At 44.2% G+C, this 19,505-nt stretch overlaps 1 protein-coding gene across 11 annotated transcripts in view; it reads right to left on the bottom strand.

Moving 5' to 3' along the window:
• Positions 1-1,043: 1,043 nt before the first annotated feature.
• The window catches only part of SETD4 (SET domain containing 4), a 47,009-nt gene continuing 28,547 nt past the window's right edge, over positions 1,044-19,505 (bottom strand). For 8 of the 11 annotated variants that reach the window (XM_030578229.1, XM_030578189.1, XM_030578166.1 and 5 more), the window contains one exon: positions 15,508-19,205. In XM_030578229.1, coding sequence (XP_030434089.1) covers positions 19,047-19,205 — 159 coding nt within the window. In that variant the 3' untranslated portion in view covers positions 15,508-19,046. Of the gene's footprint in view, positions 2,549-14,100; positions 14,470-15,507; positions 19,206-19,505 lie in introns of those variants that run through there. The other 3 variants (XM_030578203.1, XM_030578196.1, XM_030578238.1) reach the window with 3 other exon arrangements.

Here is a 19,505-nt window from a genome sequence, read left to right as displayed (position 1 = left end):
AAAATTACTTTATTGTATAGTGTGGTTATTTCTCAGACAATACTGTCAATTAATAGTGAAGTTCTACTTCCTGTCAGTTAAAAAGTACAAGAATTCTTCAAGCTGAAGAATGCAGACATACATCGTCTGTGAGAATCATAAAAAGATCAAATGTAATATTTTCTTTCAACGCAGACAACTGCCTTGAGATTTTCCACTCAGACAGCCTTGAAAACTGCCTCCAGCATTTGCCAATTACTACTGACAAATACCATTTGGCACTAAGTGATGTTTTAAGTGAAATAAAACAGTGAAGAAAACTATACATGATGAAAGGATTTTTTTTTCTTCTTAAGAAGTGACTGTAAGTTATATATTCACAAGATAAAGTTTATGTTTCCTGCCAGTGACAAATTCCATGTGATATTCAGGGCTGAGGTAAAGTTTGTTTGACAGTAATAGGAAAGGAAGACAAAACTAATTCTCATGTCCTTTAAAGCAGCCAGATTTTTCTTTTTTAGTTATAAACAAAGGGAGATCTGCTAATACCTCTGTTCTACATCATTCTTTACAATGTAAGTGGTCTAATGGAGAAAATTATTCTCTCTCTCACGGACTCTTGATGGTCATACAAGTTGTAACCTGCAACTGGTAACAACTATAGTATATAGGCATTTGTTTTAAAATGTCACTCATGGGGACCCTTAAAGATAGGTTAAAAGTATTCAAGGAGCATGAACTGATGGGAGGTGAATCACACTGTCTGGAGTGGCTCACGACCATGAGTGCCTCCCTTAGAGCAGACTGTGTTCTACAGTTAGATTTCACCAACTCAGTAACAAATGTGAACTTCTGGATCACTATAACAGTCTTACCATGGAGTCACAGATAGTCCCTTAGACTCTCCAGTATATCTTGCCACCCAGGCAAGCTGGACTTAATGATAAATGGTCACTTACACCAAAAATCACAAAATATTCAGGCTGCTTCCAGTCCCAAGAGACTTACCGCAGATCAGTTGGTACCCTAGATCTTACACCAAAGACAATGCCTGTAGCCAATCCTGTAATAAACTATCTAAAGGTTTATTAACTAGAAAAGAGAAATAAGAGAGTTAGATACAGGTTATCGCAAGCAAATATATACACACAAATGAGTTACCCTCCATGGTTCCTAAAGATGACAGAGATGTGATAATCTGTCAATTCAAGATCTCTTTCAGGGCAGACACAAGTGATGAACTCTGGGGATCTTGGTCTCTGTTTAGCGTCTCTGTCTCTGTGAGAGTTCAAACAGCAAAGAGATGGAAAATTTTCCTGCATCTTTGTTTTATTTCCTAGATCCAGCCTCCAAGGCCATAGGACAAGCTTCCTTGCACATATCATTTCCAAGGTGTAATAGGGCCATTCACCAATCCTTTGTATTGCGATATTCTTTGATAGTCCATCTGATTTTGATAGTTTTTCTGGATGGATGAGGGGAAACACTCTTCCCATCTGAGTTCACAGGTTTAGAGCAAACATTTTCAAAGTTATAAAGCAAAAGTTACAAATTTCCTTATAGCATGGCATACAGACACTACAAATAAGACTAATGCATGTAGCACATACAGACACTCAATAGAGTCTGAACCCTAAATACATTCTTGTAAGACTAATACCTATTTTGAGCAAAATTAACATGTAAGTAAACTGGTTTGGTCTCCAGCTATGAGTTTGTCAGTTCTTACCTAATGCCTGCAGCCTTGGCAAGAGCTGGCACCTGGCCTGCTAGTGGCACAATGGGTTTTCAGCAGTTTGATTTTAACGATGATAAAAACAGCATTATTAGAATTTTCTTTGGCATTTTGCAGACCAAAAGATGCAGTGTTTGTGGCACTGCACTTCCCTCTCTCTCTCTAATGCTATGGCTACACTTGGAGCTGGAGGTCTAATTCCCAGTTTGAGGAGACATACCTGTGCTAGCTCTGATTGAGATAGTGCACTAAAAATGGAGCATAGCTGTAGGTGATATGAGAGGCTGGCACAGAAGAAATCTTCTGCTGACCTAGCTACTGCCTCTCAGAGAGGTGGATTAACTACAGAGACAGGAGAACCTCTCCCATTGCTATAGTGTCTACACTGAAGCAACACAGCGGCACAGCTGTATAGGTTTAAGTGTTCACAAAGCCATAAAACAGACATTAGGGACCTAATCCCCTTTTCAACATAAGTCAGAAGTAACACCAATGAAGTCAATGGAGTTACACGAATATAAAAACTGATGCAAGAAGACAAGAGTCCACTCCTAGGACTTCCACTGCTTGTGCCAGCAAAAGCTTGGGAGAGAGACATTGTCACTTGCCTAGGGTTCAGTTCAGGCAAAGCATCTGCTCTGCCAATCAGGGTAGCTGCCAAGTATATGTGGCTGTGTAACTATCCGGAGGAGGGAGAGCCAGCCAGTCCAGGAACAAGGGGTCAGACTCTGAGGGCTGCGTAGCACGTGCAATTCCCATCGGCTGCAATAGAGCTGTGGCTGCTCAGCGCTCCCGAGGATCAGACTCAAAATGCACAGATGGACTTTTGCCTGTCTTTTTTAAAAGAGGGAGAAAAGAAACTGAATCTCTGCAACCAGATAGGGTCCCCAGAACTGCTCTCAGATACACCCTGAACTGTGGAGTAATCCCAGTGACAATGGAGCTACATCACTGTAAATGAAAGGAGAATTCAGGACCCGAATCTGTGAAGAAGAAAAGTGGAGAGTACTCAATTATACTAGGGCAACCTCACTAAGGGCATGGCTATACTACAGAACTATGGCAACCTCTGTCAGGTCGGCATACAGCCACTGCAATAATTAAATCACCTTTGCGTGTCCACACTACACACCTTGTGTCAGCAGCGTACATCCTCACCAGGAGCACTTGTCCCGATTATACTGTCAGTGTGGGGCATTCTGGGATGCCTTCTGAAAGTCAATGTAAGCAACAGTGTCTACAGTAGGGTGACCAGACGGCAAATGTGAAAAATTGGGATGGAGGTGGGGGGTAATGGAAGCCTATCTAAGAAAAAGACTCAAAAATCAGGACTGTCCCAATAAAATCAGGACATCTGGTCACCCTAGTCTACACTGACGTTGTGTCGACCTAACTACATTGACACTGACTCTATACCTCTCATGGAGGTGGAGTTATTATCATAGCAGGGAAGTTACGTTGGCAGGAGTGAAATTTTAGAGTTAGAGTTAGGTCAACTTTAGCTGCCTTGTATTGAGCGAATTCTGTAGCGTAGACCAGACCTCAGTCAATGGGATTGAACCAGAACAGCATGAGACCAGAATACACCCAAGGTCTGTGTTCGTGTCTTGGACTGGAGTTTCAGATATACTCTAAATTTGGGGAGGCTACTACAAAAAAGATAGATAAAACAGAAAAAAGATGGAAACATGCCAAGTAAGAGAAAGTTCCTTCAAGCGATTTTGCTTCTGTCTTATTCTAAATGCAGAGGACTAAAATGACAAGGTGGTTGAGGTGACAACTTCAACTGGTGGAAAAGACAAGATTCTTCTGTGTACCTCGCACACGTCTCTCTAGTATCCTGGAACCAACGTTGCAACAGATTAGAACATAAACTTTGTAACTTGATCCTAAAAGCAATTCAACAAATTATTTTTCTTAATTACAGAAATCAAATAATAACCCTGGCCCATTGAAAAAATGCTACTCTCTCCCTAATATTGAACTAAAAAATATAGCAAATGTAAATATTTCTTGCTATAATGTAGTTTCCTACCTTTCTGCAGTACATTTGCATCATCTAGTGGACATCTACAGAAATTACACTAATTTCATGCAGTTCGATCAGTATTATGTTTCTGAACACCTTTATGTTTGTTCTGAACTTAGCACATTGTGTGTTAGCAGAAACAATAAATGAGAAACTGTGTTTCACATTAATTCTTTGCTTACTGGTATATTATGACTAATGGCAAAGTAGGAATCTCTGGGCATTCCAGTCAAAATGAGAATGTTCTCTGATTCTGTGTCCTGTGCTGAATGGCTGTTCACTCTAACTCTCCCCTTCCCTCTGCGGTCTCTTCACCTCAGCCTCTCAACACCTGCCCCTTCTACTCTCTCCTTCCCTTCTCTGTCCATTTAGCTGATCCCCTCCAGAGTAAATCCACCAACCTGTCTCCGTTCAAAAATTTATAGAACTAACAGATGCCATTTGCTACCATCACACTGTTCACTCTGCTTGTGTGTTCTACCCTTTCCCCCACCATGACTATGTTGTCTATTTGCACAGTATTGCCTTGGTTTCCTAGTATTCCCTCATCTGCCTGTATCTAACTGTCAGCTCATTTTCTATATGCAGATTGTAAGGTCCTTGGGGTAGGGACTGTATCTTTGCTCTGTGTGCAGCACCTAACACAATGGGGTACTGGTCCGTGACTAAGGCTCCAAGGCATTGTGGCAATATAGAATACAAATGGATAATAATATAGAACTTCTTTGCAGGGTTTTAGACATCCTAAAGAATATTAAAATATAAAACTCATGGGACTTATGTGATGATTGCTTTCCATTTCAGTCTGTGAAATCACATCAACTGAATTTGGGTTTTCGAGCTGAGTAAAATCAGTCACAAACGCCAAGATTCTCTTGGTTTCATGTTGAAACAATGACACACTATGAATTCCACACAATTTTGCTGCAAAAATGAACACAAGGGTAGGTTGCAAAGTGTTCAGCAAACTTAGTCCAAGCGTACTGTGTAATTAAACAAACCAGGCAGATTTTATTGCAAATCTTCCCCAGCATTCTGTTTATGATGTTCTTTTATAATTATAGATGCACCGTGTGCTTGCAATCACTTCAGATAATTCCCAGGGACCTTTTTCAAAAAGATTTTATATTTGCAGGGAGTGTTCAACCTTAGAGGGGCAATGTATCCTTGGAGACATCACTTAAAGATCTCTTCCTTAGGCAGTGTCATTTTTAAATGTTTTCATAGTGCACTTAAAACTTTAAGTAACAGGGCTTGAGAGCTGATGCTATCTTATCTTGTTCTGATCAGTTAGGTCTAAAAACACTAAGAAATTATTAATGATATCCAGCATATCACTGAAGAAATGTGAAAACTAGAAGCCACTCACCAGAAGAGATCAAAGAAAATCCATACGATGTTCACTTTAAAGTGAGGTTCTACTCTAAAAAATGTGACTCAGGTTAGATGGCATTGTAGGGCGCGATGTTCATAATTTTTCAGATTTCATTTGTTCAGCTGATAAAAAAATAACAAAACTTCCCCCCTAAATGCCAGCTCTGCACCTTAGGATCTGAGAGTCAAGCTGTCATAAACAGATAGTTAAGGGTTAATGCCTCTTTTACCTGTAAAGGGTTAAGAAGCTCAGTGAACCTGGCTGACGCCTGACCAGAGGACCAATAAGGGGACAAGATACTTTCAAATCTTGGTGGAGGGAAGTCTTTGTTTGTGCTCTTTGTTTAGGGGGTTGTTCGCTCTTGGGACTAAAAGGGACCAGACGTCAATCCAGGCTCTCCAAATCTTTCTGAATCAGTCTCTCATGTTTCAAAATTGTAAGTAATAGCCAGGCAAGACGGATTAGTCTTATTTTTGTTTTCTCAACCTGTAAAATGTCCCTTTTTTGCTGAGAGGATTTTATCTCTGCTTGCTGTAACTTTGAACCTAAGGCTGGGGGGGTTCCTCTGGGCTATATGAATCTGATTACCCTGTAAAGTATTTTCCATCCTGATTTCATAGAGATGATTTTTTTTTACTTTTCTTTCTTTAATTAAAAGCTTTCTTTTTAAGAACCTGATTGATTTTTCCTTGTTTTAAGATCCAAGGGGATTGGATCTGGACTCACCAGGGATGGGTGGGGGGAAAGGAGGGAAAGTGGTTAATTTCTCCTTGTTTTAAGATCCAAGGGGATTGGATCTGGACTCACCAGGGATGGGTGGGGGGAAAGGAGGGAAAGTGGTTAATTTCTCCTTGTTTTAAGATCCAAGGGGATTGGATCTGGACTCACCAGGGATGGGTGGGGGGAAAGGAGGGAAAGTGGTTAATTTCTCCCTGTTTTAAGATCCAAGGGGTTTGGATCTGTGTTCACCAGGGAATTGGTGAAGCCTCTTAAGGCGGCCCAGAGAGGGTAAAGTTTTTGGGGAACAGAAAGTGCTCCAGACTCTGAAATTTCTGGAATGTGGCAGAATTACCAAATCTAAGCTAGTAATTAAGCTTAGAAGTGTCCATGCAGGTCCTCACATTTGTACCCTAAAGTTCAAAGTGGGGAAGGAACCTTGACATGGTGAGCAGCGGTGTGGGATTTTTTTAGGAACCAAATGCCAGTAGGATTTTTTTTTCTCTCCTTTCTAGCTGCTTGGAAAGCAGCCTGAAGGCAGAGGTTTTAAGTTTTTTAACAAGGGTCTTTGTTAAGAGAAGGCTTCAAGCTGTGAGCAAGCAGCCAGCAAAAGGAATTTACAAGCTGAATTGTTTTTTTCTTTCTACCTCTGGGGTATAGCTAGTTAGAAAGTCTCTGTTAACCAAGCAGCCCTGAGCTGAGTACATCCCAGCTTCAGTGAACTGCAGAGGGGTGAGGCCAGCACCAGAAAGCAGGAAAATGAGTACCAGTGGAGCAGCTAACAAACTAGAGCTGGCTAAGCTGGAAACAACAGAGAAAGACAACGAACATAAGAGACCGATGGAACTAAAACAATTAGAAATAGCCAGAGAACAGGCTGCCCACATAAGAGCTATGGAGGAGAAAGAAAAAGAAAGAGAAAGAGAAGAGAAAGCCAAAGAGGCTGACCACCGGAGAGCTATGGAGATGAAAGAAAAAAAAATGCAGATCCAGAGGGAGGCCCACCAGCAGGCCCTGGAATTAGCAAGGGCTAAGCCAGATGTACCAGCCAACCCTAACAACCCTTCTCCAGGTACTGTTTCCCATCCCAGAAAATTCCCCACCTACAAGGCAGGTGATGATACTGAGGCCTTCTTAGAAAATTTTGAAAGGGCCTGCCATGGGTACAGCATCCCTACAGACCAGTACATGATAGAGCTGAGGCCACAGCTCAGTGGACCCTTAGCAGAGGTGGCGGCTGAAATGCCTAAGGAACACATGAACAATTATGATCTTTTTCAAACCAAGGCCAGAATCAGAATGGGGCTAAAACCTGAGCATGCCCGTCGGCGGTTCAGAGCCCTAAGGTGGAAACCAGATGTGTCATTTAACTGACACGCCTACCACATTGGAAAGAATTGGGATGCCTGGATATCAGGAGCAAGTGCTAAATCTCTGGAAGAGCTGTTCTTCCTAATGCAAATGGAGCAGTTCTTAGAGGGTGTTCCTGAGGAAATAGAAAGGTACATCCTAAATGGGAAGCCCAAAACTGTAACCGAGGCGGGGGAGATTGGAGTCAGATGGGTGGAAGTGGCAGAAAAGAAAAAAACTCCTAGCAAGGGGAGCGAATATCAGAGGGGGCAAACCAAAAATAAACCCCATCACCGGGGGCAACCCAAGACCCCACCTACGACCCAAGGAAAGCCCCACACACCCTATTGTCCCACCTCACCAGTCTCCAGCAACCTGTCTGTTACAGCTGTCCCCCTGCTGCATTCCTTTTTCCCCTCTCCTTTCTGTTTGTCCTGTGTGGCAGCCCCTCCCAGCCATTGTGCTAACTAAAGTCACAGCCCTATTCATAGGAATGGCTTGTACAGACTAACTGGAGCCATTGCTCTGCCTAGGGAAGGGGCTTCTTGCTTCTTTGTTTGGCTCCTTTGTTCAGACCCGGGCTCAGTGTGGGGGGCGCTGCCCAGAAATGCAAGACCTGAAGTGGCCAACTAATTAAGCATATGAGTCATACCTGTGGCTCAGAACATTCCCAGGCATGCCTATGCTTACCTGCAGCCTTTCCCTGCCTTCTCTCCTCCCCTGTATCAAGAGGAGACAATCAAAAGTACTGGTGGGAAACTGCCTGAGTTTGCCTTTAAAGCCGGACATTTTCTGATCAGACCTCGGAGAAGGTCCTTGCTTTGCCACCTGGTCTGATCAGTTAGGGGTCTTTGGGGGGCCCTCTCCCTGCTCTCATTTGTTTTTGAGCGTACCCCGTTTTTAAACTCCCCTCCCACGAACAACAAATTTGTGCCTGGAGATCTCCTGATTATTGTAAGTGAATCGAGTCCTCTCGTCATCCTCCGATGCTACTGCTGTTCCTGCCTCTGTGCTTGCTGCTGTCCTGGAGATTGGTAAGAACTCTCTCTTGCAGACTCCCCCTGTCCTAGCTGCTGGCCTTGTTTCCCCAGCAGACAGACCCAAGCTAACTCCATGGTCTGTATCTGTAATCTGTTTCTTGCTCCGCAGCGCCTTTGCTGCCAAAAATAAGCCTGTGCTGCTGCTAAGCTGTGCCTTCCGGGACTGTATCCTGGGCCACCGGCTTGCAGCCGCCCCACTGCTGCAGCCACCCCCCCCCGGGCACACACCACTCTGCCCTCTGAAACTGCTCCCCCTCGCGATCAAAGAATCGGCATAGTGTAAGGTGCACCTATTAGAATCAGGTTCTTAGTCTAGATAAGTTGTAATTTCATTTTGCATAGCTGTGGTTAAGTTAGGTTTAAAGAATTGTTTGTATTGTGCTCTGTAAGTTAGGTTTAAAAAAAGAATTGTTGCATTGTGTTCTGTTACTTGCTAATTTGTGTAGTCTTGGTTAAGTTAGATCATAAATAAGATTTTGCTGTGTTCTGTATAACTGTAGTTAAGTCTGTCTTCCCGCTGCCCTAATTCCCACCCCCCCCAAGCTTGCCTGTGTCTCCCCCTGAGCTCCCCAGTCACTCGTTGCAGTCTCTCTGCTGTTTAAACTTGCACCCTGTCTGCTCTCTGTGTCTCCCTGAGTTTAAATCTCCCTCCGCAGCGCCTCTGCCTTTGGTCTCTGCTCCACCATGTGCTCCTCTTCCCCCATCCCCTAACCTCATTCCTCTACCACTGCCTTTCTCTCTCTCTCTCTCTTTTAATCCCTTCCCCCACGTGTTCACCCCGCTCTTACTGCTGCCAAACCTCAATTGTATTACTGAAGTCTAGCATAAAACCCCTTGGTTACCCTTTTTCTCTCTGACACACCTCACATTTTACATTTACACCACTGTGATACATTTTTACCTAGAGTTGTTGGTTATTTAACACATTTTACCCATAACTGTTAGTTGGTTATATGCTGCTGTGACACACTCTTTACATAGAAATTGTTAGCTACCTGTTACATTTATACTTCAGTGTTAATTGGTTACCAACTGTGTTGTACCCCACTGTATTGTACTCCACTATTGAAACCCCCTATACTATTTACTAAAAGAAACCCTCCCCAATTGTCTATCTTAACAAACCCCCCCATACCCCTCACTATTGAATTTTCCCTGTTTTTGCATTTTCTTAATAAAGTTTATTTTGCACCCCACCAGTGCAGTAGTTGTCCCCCAAGATCCCCTACCTGCTGGCAGGGTCACAACCCACCTTGACCCAGTGACCAGTCAGCTGGGCGATGTTTTAAATGTAATGAACTGAGACATATAAAGGCCCACTGCCCCAAGAACCCCAACCAATTAAGGTTCATTTCACCACAATCACACCAAAGATCCCCAGGCACAGATGCCTCTCAAATACCCTCGGAGCGAAGGGAAAACTTGAGAGTGGGCAGAAAGGTTATCGCGTGGAGAGACACGGGGGCACAAGTGTCAGCTATATACCAATCCTTAGTGGACCCCAAATTCATCAACCCAGAGGCCCAAGTGACAATTCACCCATTCATGTCAAAATCTGTAAACTTGTCTACAGCTGAATTGCCTGTCCAGTACAAAGGCTGGTCAGGAATGTGGACTTTTGAAGTCTATGACAATTATCCTATCCCCATGCTACTGGGGGAAGACTTGGCCAACCATGTGAAGCTGGCCAAGAGGGTGGGAATGGTCACATGCAGCCAGGCCAAGCAGGTTTCCACACCCATCCCTGTTCCTGAGCCGTCCACAAGGGCCCTGTCTGTGTTACCAGAGACCCAGACAGAGGTGGTAGAACCAGATCTCCTGCCAACGACTGCAACAGCCATAGTGCACCCAGTCCCAGGACCGGAACTAGAAAAGCAACCAGCACCAGAACCGTTGCCAACACTGACTCCAGCGCTTGCAAACCCATCTACAACTCCAACACCAGAGGGCACCAGCGGGCCTGAACTGGCAGAAGCAGCGGACAACCCTACCCAAGAGGCTCAGCCAGAGCCTGAAATATCACATAGTGCACAAGCGGAAAGCGGTTCACAATCAACGAAAACAAACCCATCACCTACATCGCTTCCAGAGGGACCAAGCCCAAGTCCACAGTCTAAGGAGGAACTGATGTCTCCAGCCTCAAGGGAACAGTTCCAGGCTGAGCAGGAAGCAGATGACAGCCCTCAGGAAGCTTGGGGGGTGGTACAGAGCACCCAACCGCCTCTCAGCTCTTCTAACCGATCCCGGTTTGTTGTAGAACAAGGACTTTTATACAAGGAGACTCTTTCTGGTGGACACCAGGAAGACTGGCGTCCTCAAAGACAGTTGGTAGTTCCAACTAAGTACCGGGTAAAGCTCTTGAGTTTAGCTCATGATCATCCCAGTGGCCATTCTGGGGTGAATAGAACCAAAGACCGTTTGGGAAAGTCCTTCCACTGGGAGGGAATGGGCAAGGATGTTACTAATTATGTCCGGTCTTGTGAGGTGTGCCAACGGGTGGGGAAGCCCCAAGACCAGGTCATAGCCCCTCTCCAGCCACTCCCCATAATTGAGGTCCCATTTCAGCGAGTAGCTGTGGATATTCTGGGTCCTTTCCCAAAAAAGACGCCCAGAGGAAAGCAGTGCATACTGACTTTCATGGGCTTTGCTACCCGATGCCGGAAACAGTAGCTCTAAACGATACCAGGGCTAAAACTGTGTGCCAGGCCTTAGCAGACATTTTTGCCAGGGTAGGTTGGCCCTCCAACATCCTTACAGACTCGAGAACTAATTTCCTGGCAGGGACCGTGAAAGCTCATGTGGGAAGTTCATGGGGTGAATCACTTGGTTGCCAACATCCTTACAGATTCGGGAACTGATATCCTGGCAGGGACCATGAAAGCTCGTGTGGAAGGCTCATGGGGTAAATCACTTGGTTGCCACCCCTTACCACCATCAAACCAATGGCCTGGTGGAGAGGTTTAATGGAACTTTGGGGGCCATGATATGTAAATTCATAAATGAACACTCCAATGATTGGGACCTAGTGTTGCAGCAGTTCCATTTTGCCTACAGGGCAGTACCACATCCCAGTTTAAGGTTTTCACCATTCCAACTTGTGTATGGCCATGAGGTTAAGGGGCCATTACAATTGGTGAAGCAGCAATGGGAGGGGTTTACACCTTCTCCAGGAACTAACATTCTAGACTTTGTAAGCAACCTACAAAGCACCCTCCAACACTCTTTAGCCCTTGCTAAAGGAAACCTAAAGGATGCTCAAGAAGAGCAAAAGGCCTGGTATGATAAACATACCAGAGAGCGTTCCTTCAAAGTAGGGGACCAGGTTATGGTCTTGGAGGCGCAAGAGGCCCATAAGATGGAAGCGTCATGGGAAGGGCCCCTCACGGTCCAAGAGCACCCAGGAACTGTTAACTATCTCATGGCATTCCCCACCTCAACCCTAAAGCCTAAAGTGTACCATGTTAATTCTCTAAAGCCCTTTTATTCCAGAGACTTAAAGGTTTGTCAGTTTACAGCCCAGGGAGAAGATGACGCTGAGTGGTCTGAAGGTGTCTACTACGAAGGAAAAAATGACGGTGGCGTGGAAGAGGTGAACCTCTCCACAACCCTAGAACGTCTGCAGCAGCAACAGATCAAGGAGCTGTGCACTAGTTTCGCCCCAGTGTTCTCAGCCACCCCAGGACGGACCGAACAGGCATACCATTCCATTGACACAAGTAATGCTCACCCAGTTAGAACCCCACCCTACAGGGTGTCTCCTCATGCCCAAGAACAGGAGAGCCAAAGCATGCTACACATGGGTATAATCCGCCCCTCTAACAGTGCATGGGCATCTCCCGTGGTTCTAGTTCCCAAACCAGATGGGGAAATACGCTTTTGCGTGGATTACCGTAAGCTAAATGCTGTAACTCGTCCCGACAACTGTCCAACGCCATGTACCGATGAGCTATTGGAGAAATTGGGACGTGCCCAGTTCATCTCTACATTAGACTTAACCAAGGGTACTGGCAAGTACCGCTAGATGAACCCGCCAAAGAAAGGTCAGCCTTCATCACCCATGCAGGGGTATATGAATTTAATGTGCTTCCTTTCGGGCTGCAAAATGCACCTGCCACCTTCCAAAGACTTGTAGATGGTCTCCTAGCAGGACTGAGAGAATCTGCAGTTGCCTACCTCGATGATGTGGCCATTTTTTCTGATTCATGGGCAGAACACCTGGAACACTTGGAAAAAGTCTTCGAGCGCATCAGGCAGGCAGGACTAACTGTTAAGGCTAAAAAGTGTCAAATAGGCCAAAACAGAATGACTTACCTTGGACACCAGGTGGGTCAAGGAACGATAACTCCCCTATAGGCCAAGGTGGATGCTATCCAAAAGTGGCCTGTCCCAAAGTCAAAGAAAGAAACAGGTCCAATCCTTCTGAGGTTTCGCCGGATATTACAGGCGATTTGTACCACACTGCAGCCAAATCGCTGCCCCACTAACAGACCTGACCAGAAAAACACAGCCAAATGCAGTTAAGTGGACTGATGAGTGTCAGAAGGCTTTTAACCAACTTAAGGCAACACTCATGTCTGACCCTGTGCTAAGGGCCCCAGACTTTGACAAACTATTCCTAGTAACCACAGATGCGTCTGAGCATGGTGTAGGAGCAGATTAATGCAGGAAGGACCAGATCACGAATTTCATCCTGTCATGTTTCTCAGCAAGAAACTGAGAGGGAAAGCCACTGGTCCACCAGTGTAAAAGAATGCTACGCCATTGTGTATGCCCTGGAAAAGCTACGCCCATACATTTGTGGAAGGCATTTTCAGCTACAAATCGACCATGCTGTGCTAAAGTGGCTTTATACTGCCAAAGGAAACAACAAAAAACTTCTTCGATGGAGTTTAGCTCTCCAAGATTTTTTATTTTGAAATTCAACACATTTCAGGAGCTTCTAACAAAGTAGCTGATGCACTCTCCCATGAAAGTTTCCCAGAATCAACTGGTTAAAAATTGTCCTTGAAATGTAGAAAATCTTGTAGTTTTACATAATTAGTAGTATATGTAAAGGTGCAGGTGTTTTATTAATCTGTTTATTCTAAAGTTCTGGGAAGAAATCCCCACCAGTGTGTTTCCACACTGTCTGAGATTTGGGGGGCATGTCAGAAACAGATAGTTAAGGGTTAATGCCTCTTTTACCTGTAAAGGGTTAAGAAGCTCAGTGAACCTGGCTGACACCTGACCAGAGGACCAATAAGGGGACAAGATACTTTCAAATCTTGGTGGAGGGAAGTCTTTGTTTGTGCTCTTTGTTTAGGGAGTTGTTCGCTCTTGGGACTAAGAGGGAACAGACATCAATCCAGGCTCTCCAAATCTTTCTGAATCAGTCTCTCATGTTTCAAAATTGTAAGTAATAGCCAGGCAAGGCGGATTAGTCTTATTTTTGTTTTCTCAACTTGTGAATGTCCCTTTTTTGCTGAGAGGATTTTATCTCTGCTTGCTGTAACTTTGAACCTAAGGCTAGGGGGGGTTCCTCTGGGTTATATGAATCTGATTACCCTGTATTTTCCATCCTGATTTCAGAGAGATGATTTTTTTACTTTTCTTTCTTTAATTAAAAGCTTTCTTTTTAAGAACTTGATTGATTTTTCCTTGTTTTAAGATCCAAGGGGATTGGATTTGGACTCACCAGAGACGGGTGGGGGGAAAGGAGGGAAAGTGGTTAATTTCTCCTTGCTTTAAGATCCAAGGGGTTTGGATCTGTGTTCACCAGGGAATTGGTGAAGCCTCTCAAGGTTGCCCAGGAAGGGTAAAGTTTTGGGGGGACAGAAAGTGCTCCAGACACTGAAATTTCTGGATGGTGGCACAGTTACCAGATCTAAATTAAGCTTAGAAGTGTCCATGCAGGTCCTCACATTTGTACCATAAAGTTCAAAGTGGGGAAGGAACCTTGACACAGGCTGGGTTATCTTGCCTTATGTATTGCCACCAGCAATGAAGATTCTGCTCCTGCTGCTGTTACACCTATGTAGACCTATTATCTTCTCTGTAGTTGCACAAGTATAACTGAAGGCAGAATGTAGCTCTGTATTTGGGACTTTATAACTGTTCTGCTGATGCTGAGCAAGTCAGAATAGAATATAGCATGCTTCCCCCAAATCTATATTGGTTCTGCACCACTGACAGGAGTAAAATGTAGCAAAAACGTAAGGGTGGTACTGAAGTTTGCAGATCTGCCTTGGACACCCACAAAATAGATCTGTGGAATGAATGAGAATGGGCTATTTCAGTAGAACTACACTTAAATGACAGATTGATTAAACTTTTTGAGGCAAATGTTAACTAACAGCAAGTTATTAAAACTAAACTACTAAGATAACCAGAGTCCTTTTAAGCTTATAGAATGAGAGCTAGAGAAAGTAAGAATGTGCAAAGGTGGTGAGGTAAACCATCTTAAGATGCCTTAGCTCAGATGTATTTTAGGCCCTGATTCAGCAAACCACTTAAGCCCCACTGAAGTCTTACACACGTGCCTAAGGGCTTGGCTACACTGGAGAGCTGCAGTGCTGGTGGTGGGTTTACAGCGCTGCAACTTACTCACAGTCCACACTTGCAAGGCACATACAGCGTTGCATCTCCCTGGCTGCAGCGCTGGCTGTACTCCTGCTCTGCCTGGGGTATAATGATTGCAGCGCTGGTGATGCAGCGCTGCTTTGCCAGTGTGGCCATCAAAAGCGATGTAATTGGCCTCCAGAGGTATTCGGAGGTATCCCAGAATGCCTGTTCAGCCACTCCCAACAGTGCTGCAAATGCTGCAAATGTGGCCACACTGCAGCGCTGGTAGCTGTCAGTGTGGCCACACTGCAGTGCTTTCCCTGCACAGCTGTACAAAGACAGCTGTAACTCCCAGGGCTGTACAGCTGCAAGTGTAGCCATACCCTAAGGGTGCAATTCAGCAAAGCTGATGTTGAAGTGTATTACACAGGCACGGATAGTGACTTCACAGTTAAGGGTGGGGCAAGATTTTGCCTTTGACATTAGTCCACTGTCAAACCGTAATGTATTCCTGCAAGTCCAAGGCCACCTATCATACCTAGAGAAATGGAAATTGCTCTAAGCACAGCATTCTTAATTATAGCCTCAAAATAATCTCTAAACCCCTCTGTGTCTAACTCTGTAAAACACTGCTATTAACTATTCAATATACTCAAGGCCAGATCTTCAGCTGGTATACATTGCCCTAGTGCCATTAATTACATAGAAATATGCAGATTGATAGCAACTCAGGGTCATATCGTATGTTCTCTAGGGATAATTTTATTAAATGAAACTAAGCAGATAATCAGTTCCTGGCATTAGTCACAGCTAATGGCCGTAAGTCCTCAGACCAGCTCCTCAGCACCAAAGTCCCCTTTGAACCACCTCTGTGCTACAAAAAGGATCAACATGAGTTATGGAGAATTCCCTTGGCCTAGGAGAATCTTCAGAGACAGAGCAGAGTTACCATAGCCAACTTCACACCACCCCTTCTCAACAGTCCAGGGACAGTGGGCTCTTCAGAGCAGGGACAAGCATGGCTGGAGCTCGCTACACTCTGGTCCTTCCCCAGCTGCTGTAAGGGCCCCTGGGACATATTACACCATGGTACAACTGACAGCGTAAAATGCTGGGAGTGATTTGCAGAGACTCCTGCCACCACTTCAAAGAGATTACATTATTTTAAAAAAGTGTTTAATAGACGGGCTTTTTGGATGTAACTAAAATATATGTATGTTCAATTTTTTATTACCTTATTATTTGTTTTACCATAACATCTAGGAGCCCTAGTCATGGCCAGGCTCTTATTAGGTGTGCTAGGAGCTGTTCAAACACACAGTAATAATATAGACTTACGTTATTTTTAATACCATAGTTCATTTTACATATGACTAACATTATAGTCAGAATTCCTTACAAGATGCAGTGTGAGGCCACGAGCTCCTGTAACACAGCAGGCCAAGTGCAATTGGGTACAAAAATAAAGGGCAATAAAATAGCAATAAGCTCCCTTCTCAGATAGTAGTCTCTTTTATTCACAACATCATCTAGACTGTTCATCCTATTTCAGTAATTATCTGACAAAAATAAAATTCTCCCTCCTCAATCCATCTTTCCAAATGCCCAGGTGAACAGAAGAGTCTTGTAGCATGATGGAAAGGTTAATAAATTCAGGCGTTGGTGGACCAAGTGTGGGTAGGGGGGAAGCAAATTATAGAGGAGAGTGACCTTCTAAGAGGATGTCCTCCTGTTTAAAATGAAAGAACTCTAGCTCCGATACCTCTGTTGATCTGAACTGTGGCAGTGTAACACTTAAGGTATGTCTACATGCTGCCATAAACGTAGAGACACTGCACGCCCCGCTAGCACACATGTAAACAGCAGTGTAAATGAGGAGGAACTGCTTAGGCGAGTAGAGTATCCTACCCACTTGAACCACACGGTATATACACCCAACACAGGCTCTCTACACACCCACATCTATGCTGCTATTTTTAACAGTGTCGCGTCCTGCTGCCCAAGCCTTTTCTCTCCACAGTGAGAGGCTTAAGCATCAGGGAAAGATTCCAGAAGCTTCTCCACTGCCAGAGCCTTTTCCCATTCCCTGCTGCAGGAGACTTTCACTGCAGCCTGTAGCTGTACCCCACAGCAACAAGTGTATATACAGCTTACCTTTCACTGCAGCATGTAGCTACACGTGTAGTGCCTGTACTCCACAGGCCACAGACATATTCTTTGAGAGGCAATCTGTCAAGCAGTGTTTCTAATGGGGTTTTGCAGGGATTGCTACTAGTCCCAACGCTAGTAAATATTTTTATCAATGATCTGGAAGTAAATATTTTTAAAAAATCACTGCTGATAAAATTTGCACATAATAATGAGGACGGGGCAGTCATGCAAAGTGATCTGGATTGCTTGGTAAAGCTGGCCCCATTCAAACAAAATGCACTTTTAATGCAAACAAAATGCAAAGTTACTAGTAGGAATTAGGGGGGAGGATATTACCTCCATACACAGCATTAGTGAGACCGATACTAGAATTCTGTCCCTACAGTTCTGGTATCCACAATTTAAAAGAACAATGTAGAAAGTTTGGAGAAGGTGCAGAAAAGAGCCCCAAAAAACAATTCAAGGACTGGAGAAAATACTTCACAATGAGATACTTAAAGAGCTGAATCTGTTAAGTTTATCAAAAGAGATTGAGAGGTGACTTGATTACAGTGCACAAGTTCTTTTCTGGGGAGAAAAGACTGGGTACTAATAGTGTCTTTAAACTAGAAGAGAAAGGCAAAGCAAGAACCAATGACTTGAAGCAGAAGCCAGACAAATTCAACTTTGAAATAAGGCACATATCTCTAGCAGTGACTGTGGTTCACCACTGTCCATTCTCCATCTCTACTGTTTTCAAGTCAAGACTGGATGCCAAAGTGGAAGACAGGCTTCAGTCAAACAAGTTATTAGGCTCAATACAGGGGTAACTGGGTGAAATTTAGAGGCCTGTGATATACAGTAGGTCACACTAGATGCGCTAAGTGTCCCTTTTTGCCTCTAACTCTGTGAGTCAGCCAACTCCCAAATTGTACAGGCCCTGTGCACATGATAGTTTTCAACTGACCTTGTAGCCATTTATCTATGTCCTTATACCGATCCCATAGCCGTGGAACCTAAGCTATCCTCTTTCCTTTCCAATGCAAGCATTGCCCATCACCTCACGTATCTCCCTTGACCAAGACTTTATCCCACATTAGCTTTTCCAAAGCTACCAGAGTATTAGTAAACGGGTGACATGCAGCAGATCCATAATAGAAAACACAACAGTGAGAGATCGAGAGCCTGCAGGAAAGCACACAAAAAAGTAATAAGCTACAAGACCATTCACACAGGTATGGCCTTAATGTCAATAGTTACCCAAACCGTCCGACAACTATGATGCCCAGCCAGATAGATCAGAAATGGCAAAAAGGGGACAGGAGAGGGAAGTTTCTCTATTTGACAATTGGGACTGGTAGAAAGCATCAGAGTGGATTTCCTGAATAGCCAACATGCAAACTGTTGCACTACCACAGCTCAAAATCACTCAAGCACGTGTTTGTTGTTCAGAGGAGGAGCAATAATCACCTAGGCTAGCAACAATCTGGAGATTTTTTAAATGGGAGGAGGTAAATCCACACTTCTGCACGAGGGCCACTACCCGAGCCTCCAGCATCAGTGTACTATGTGTGTGTTTGGGGTGGGCATTAGATGATTGTTTTTGAGTCATTCTGGGGCTGACATGGCCTGTGCTCCAGATCTTATATAATCATCCCAGCAAAGTCCAGGGACCATAAATGAAATACCAAAGTGTCAGCAGAGGATGGCACTCGCACACAAATAACAGAGTGAGGCAAGTAGTTCTGCACTGCCCTCCCTTGTAAGCCACAAAAGTAGGGACATACCAGGGAATAGCTGATTGGCACTATGGAGATTCTGGACTATAGTCCAGTCCCCAGGCAGATGAAGTTCCATCAGACCCTGGGACTGCTCTAATTATTCCAGCTGTTTTGGTCCCCACAGTAGCCCAGAATCTAGATGACACAAAGGTGACAAAGCCACTCTTGCCCCCTGCATTTTCTAGGCTGGGCCTCTCAGGAGAGGAGGAACAGAATATGGCCCTATGGTTGATGTCAACATCCATAAATGAAACTGGACAGCTTTTCCACCATAATTTTACATTATTCCTTGATGCTACTGGTCATCAAAAATGTTTGGGTCAAGCAGACCTCTAGCTCCTGGTAAGTGAAAGCCACTGTGCTGTGACAGTCATGGTCTGCTTTCTGAACAGGTCAAGTTATTGCAGTGTACATGTTTGTACAGAATCTCTGTTGATGTTTGCAGGATCATCAGATCTTCCAGGCGCAGTACTTCTACCAAAGCCAGCTGGTTTTCAAGGTTCACCTTGTCCTTTTTCATTTGGGAAATCTGAAGTGTATAAAAACCAAGAGGATATTTAAACTCAGTAATAAAAATAGATGTAGCCCATAAACAGACATTTGCAACAAGTTAATTTGTGGTAAGTGGCATCAAAATGTGTACTAGTTACATTTTATGACTTATCAAGAAAACAGAATTAGTGGCAAAATGAAAAAGGGATCATTCAAAATCCACAACACTCACAGAAAATACAGACTAAAGCCAACGTCAAGAGTCACAGGAATTGCCAGACTGGATGAGATCCAAAGTCCATCTAGTCTAGTATCCTGTCCACACCAGTGGCCAGCA

The sequence above is a fragment of the Gopherus evgoodei genome, chromosome 1, assembly GCF_007399415.2.
Source record: "Gopherus evgoodei ecotype Sinaloan lineage chromosome 1, rGopEvg1_v1.p, whole genome shotgun sequence".
Taxonomy (NCBI): Eukaryota; Metazoa; Chordata; order Testudines; family Testudinidae; genus Gopherus; species Gopherus evgoodei.
This window is presented reverse-complemented; position numbering and strand designations above follow the sequence as displayed.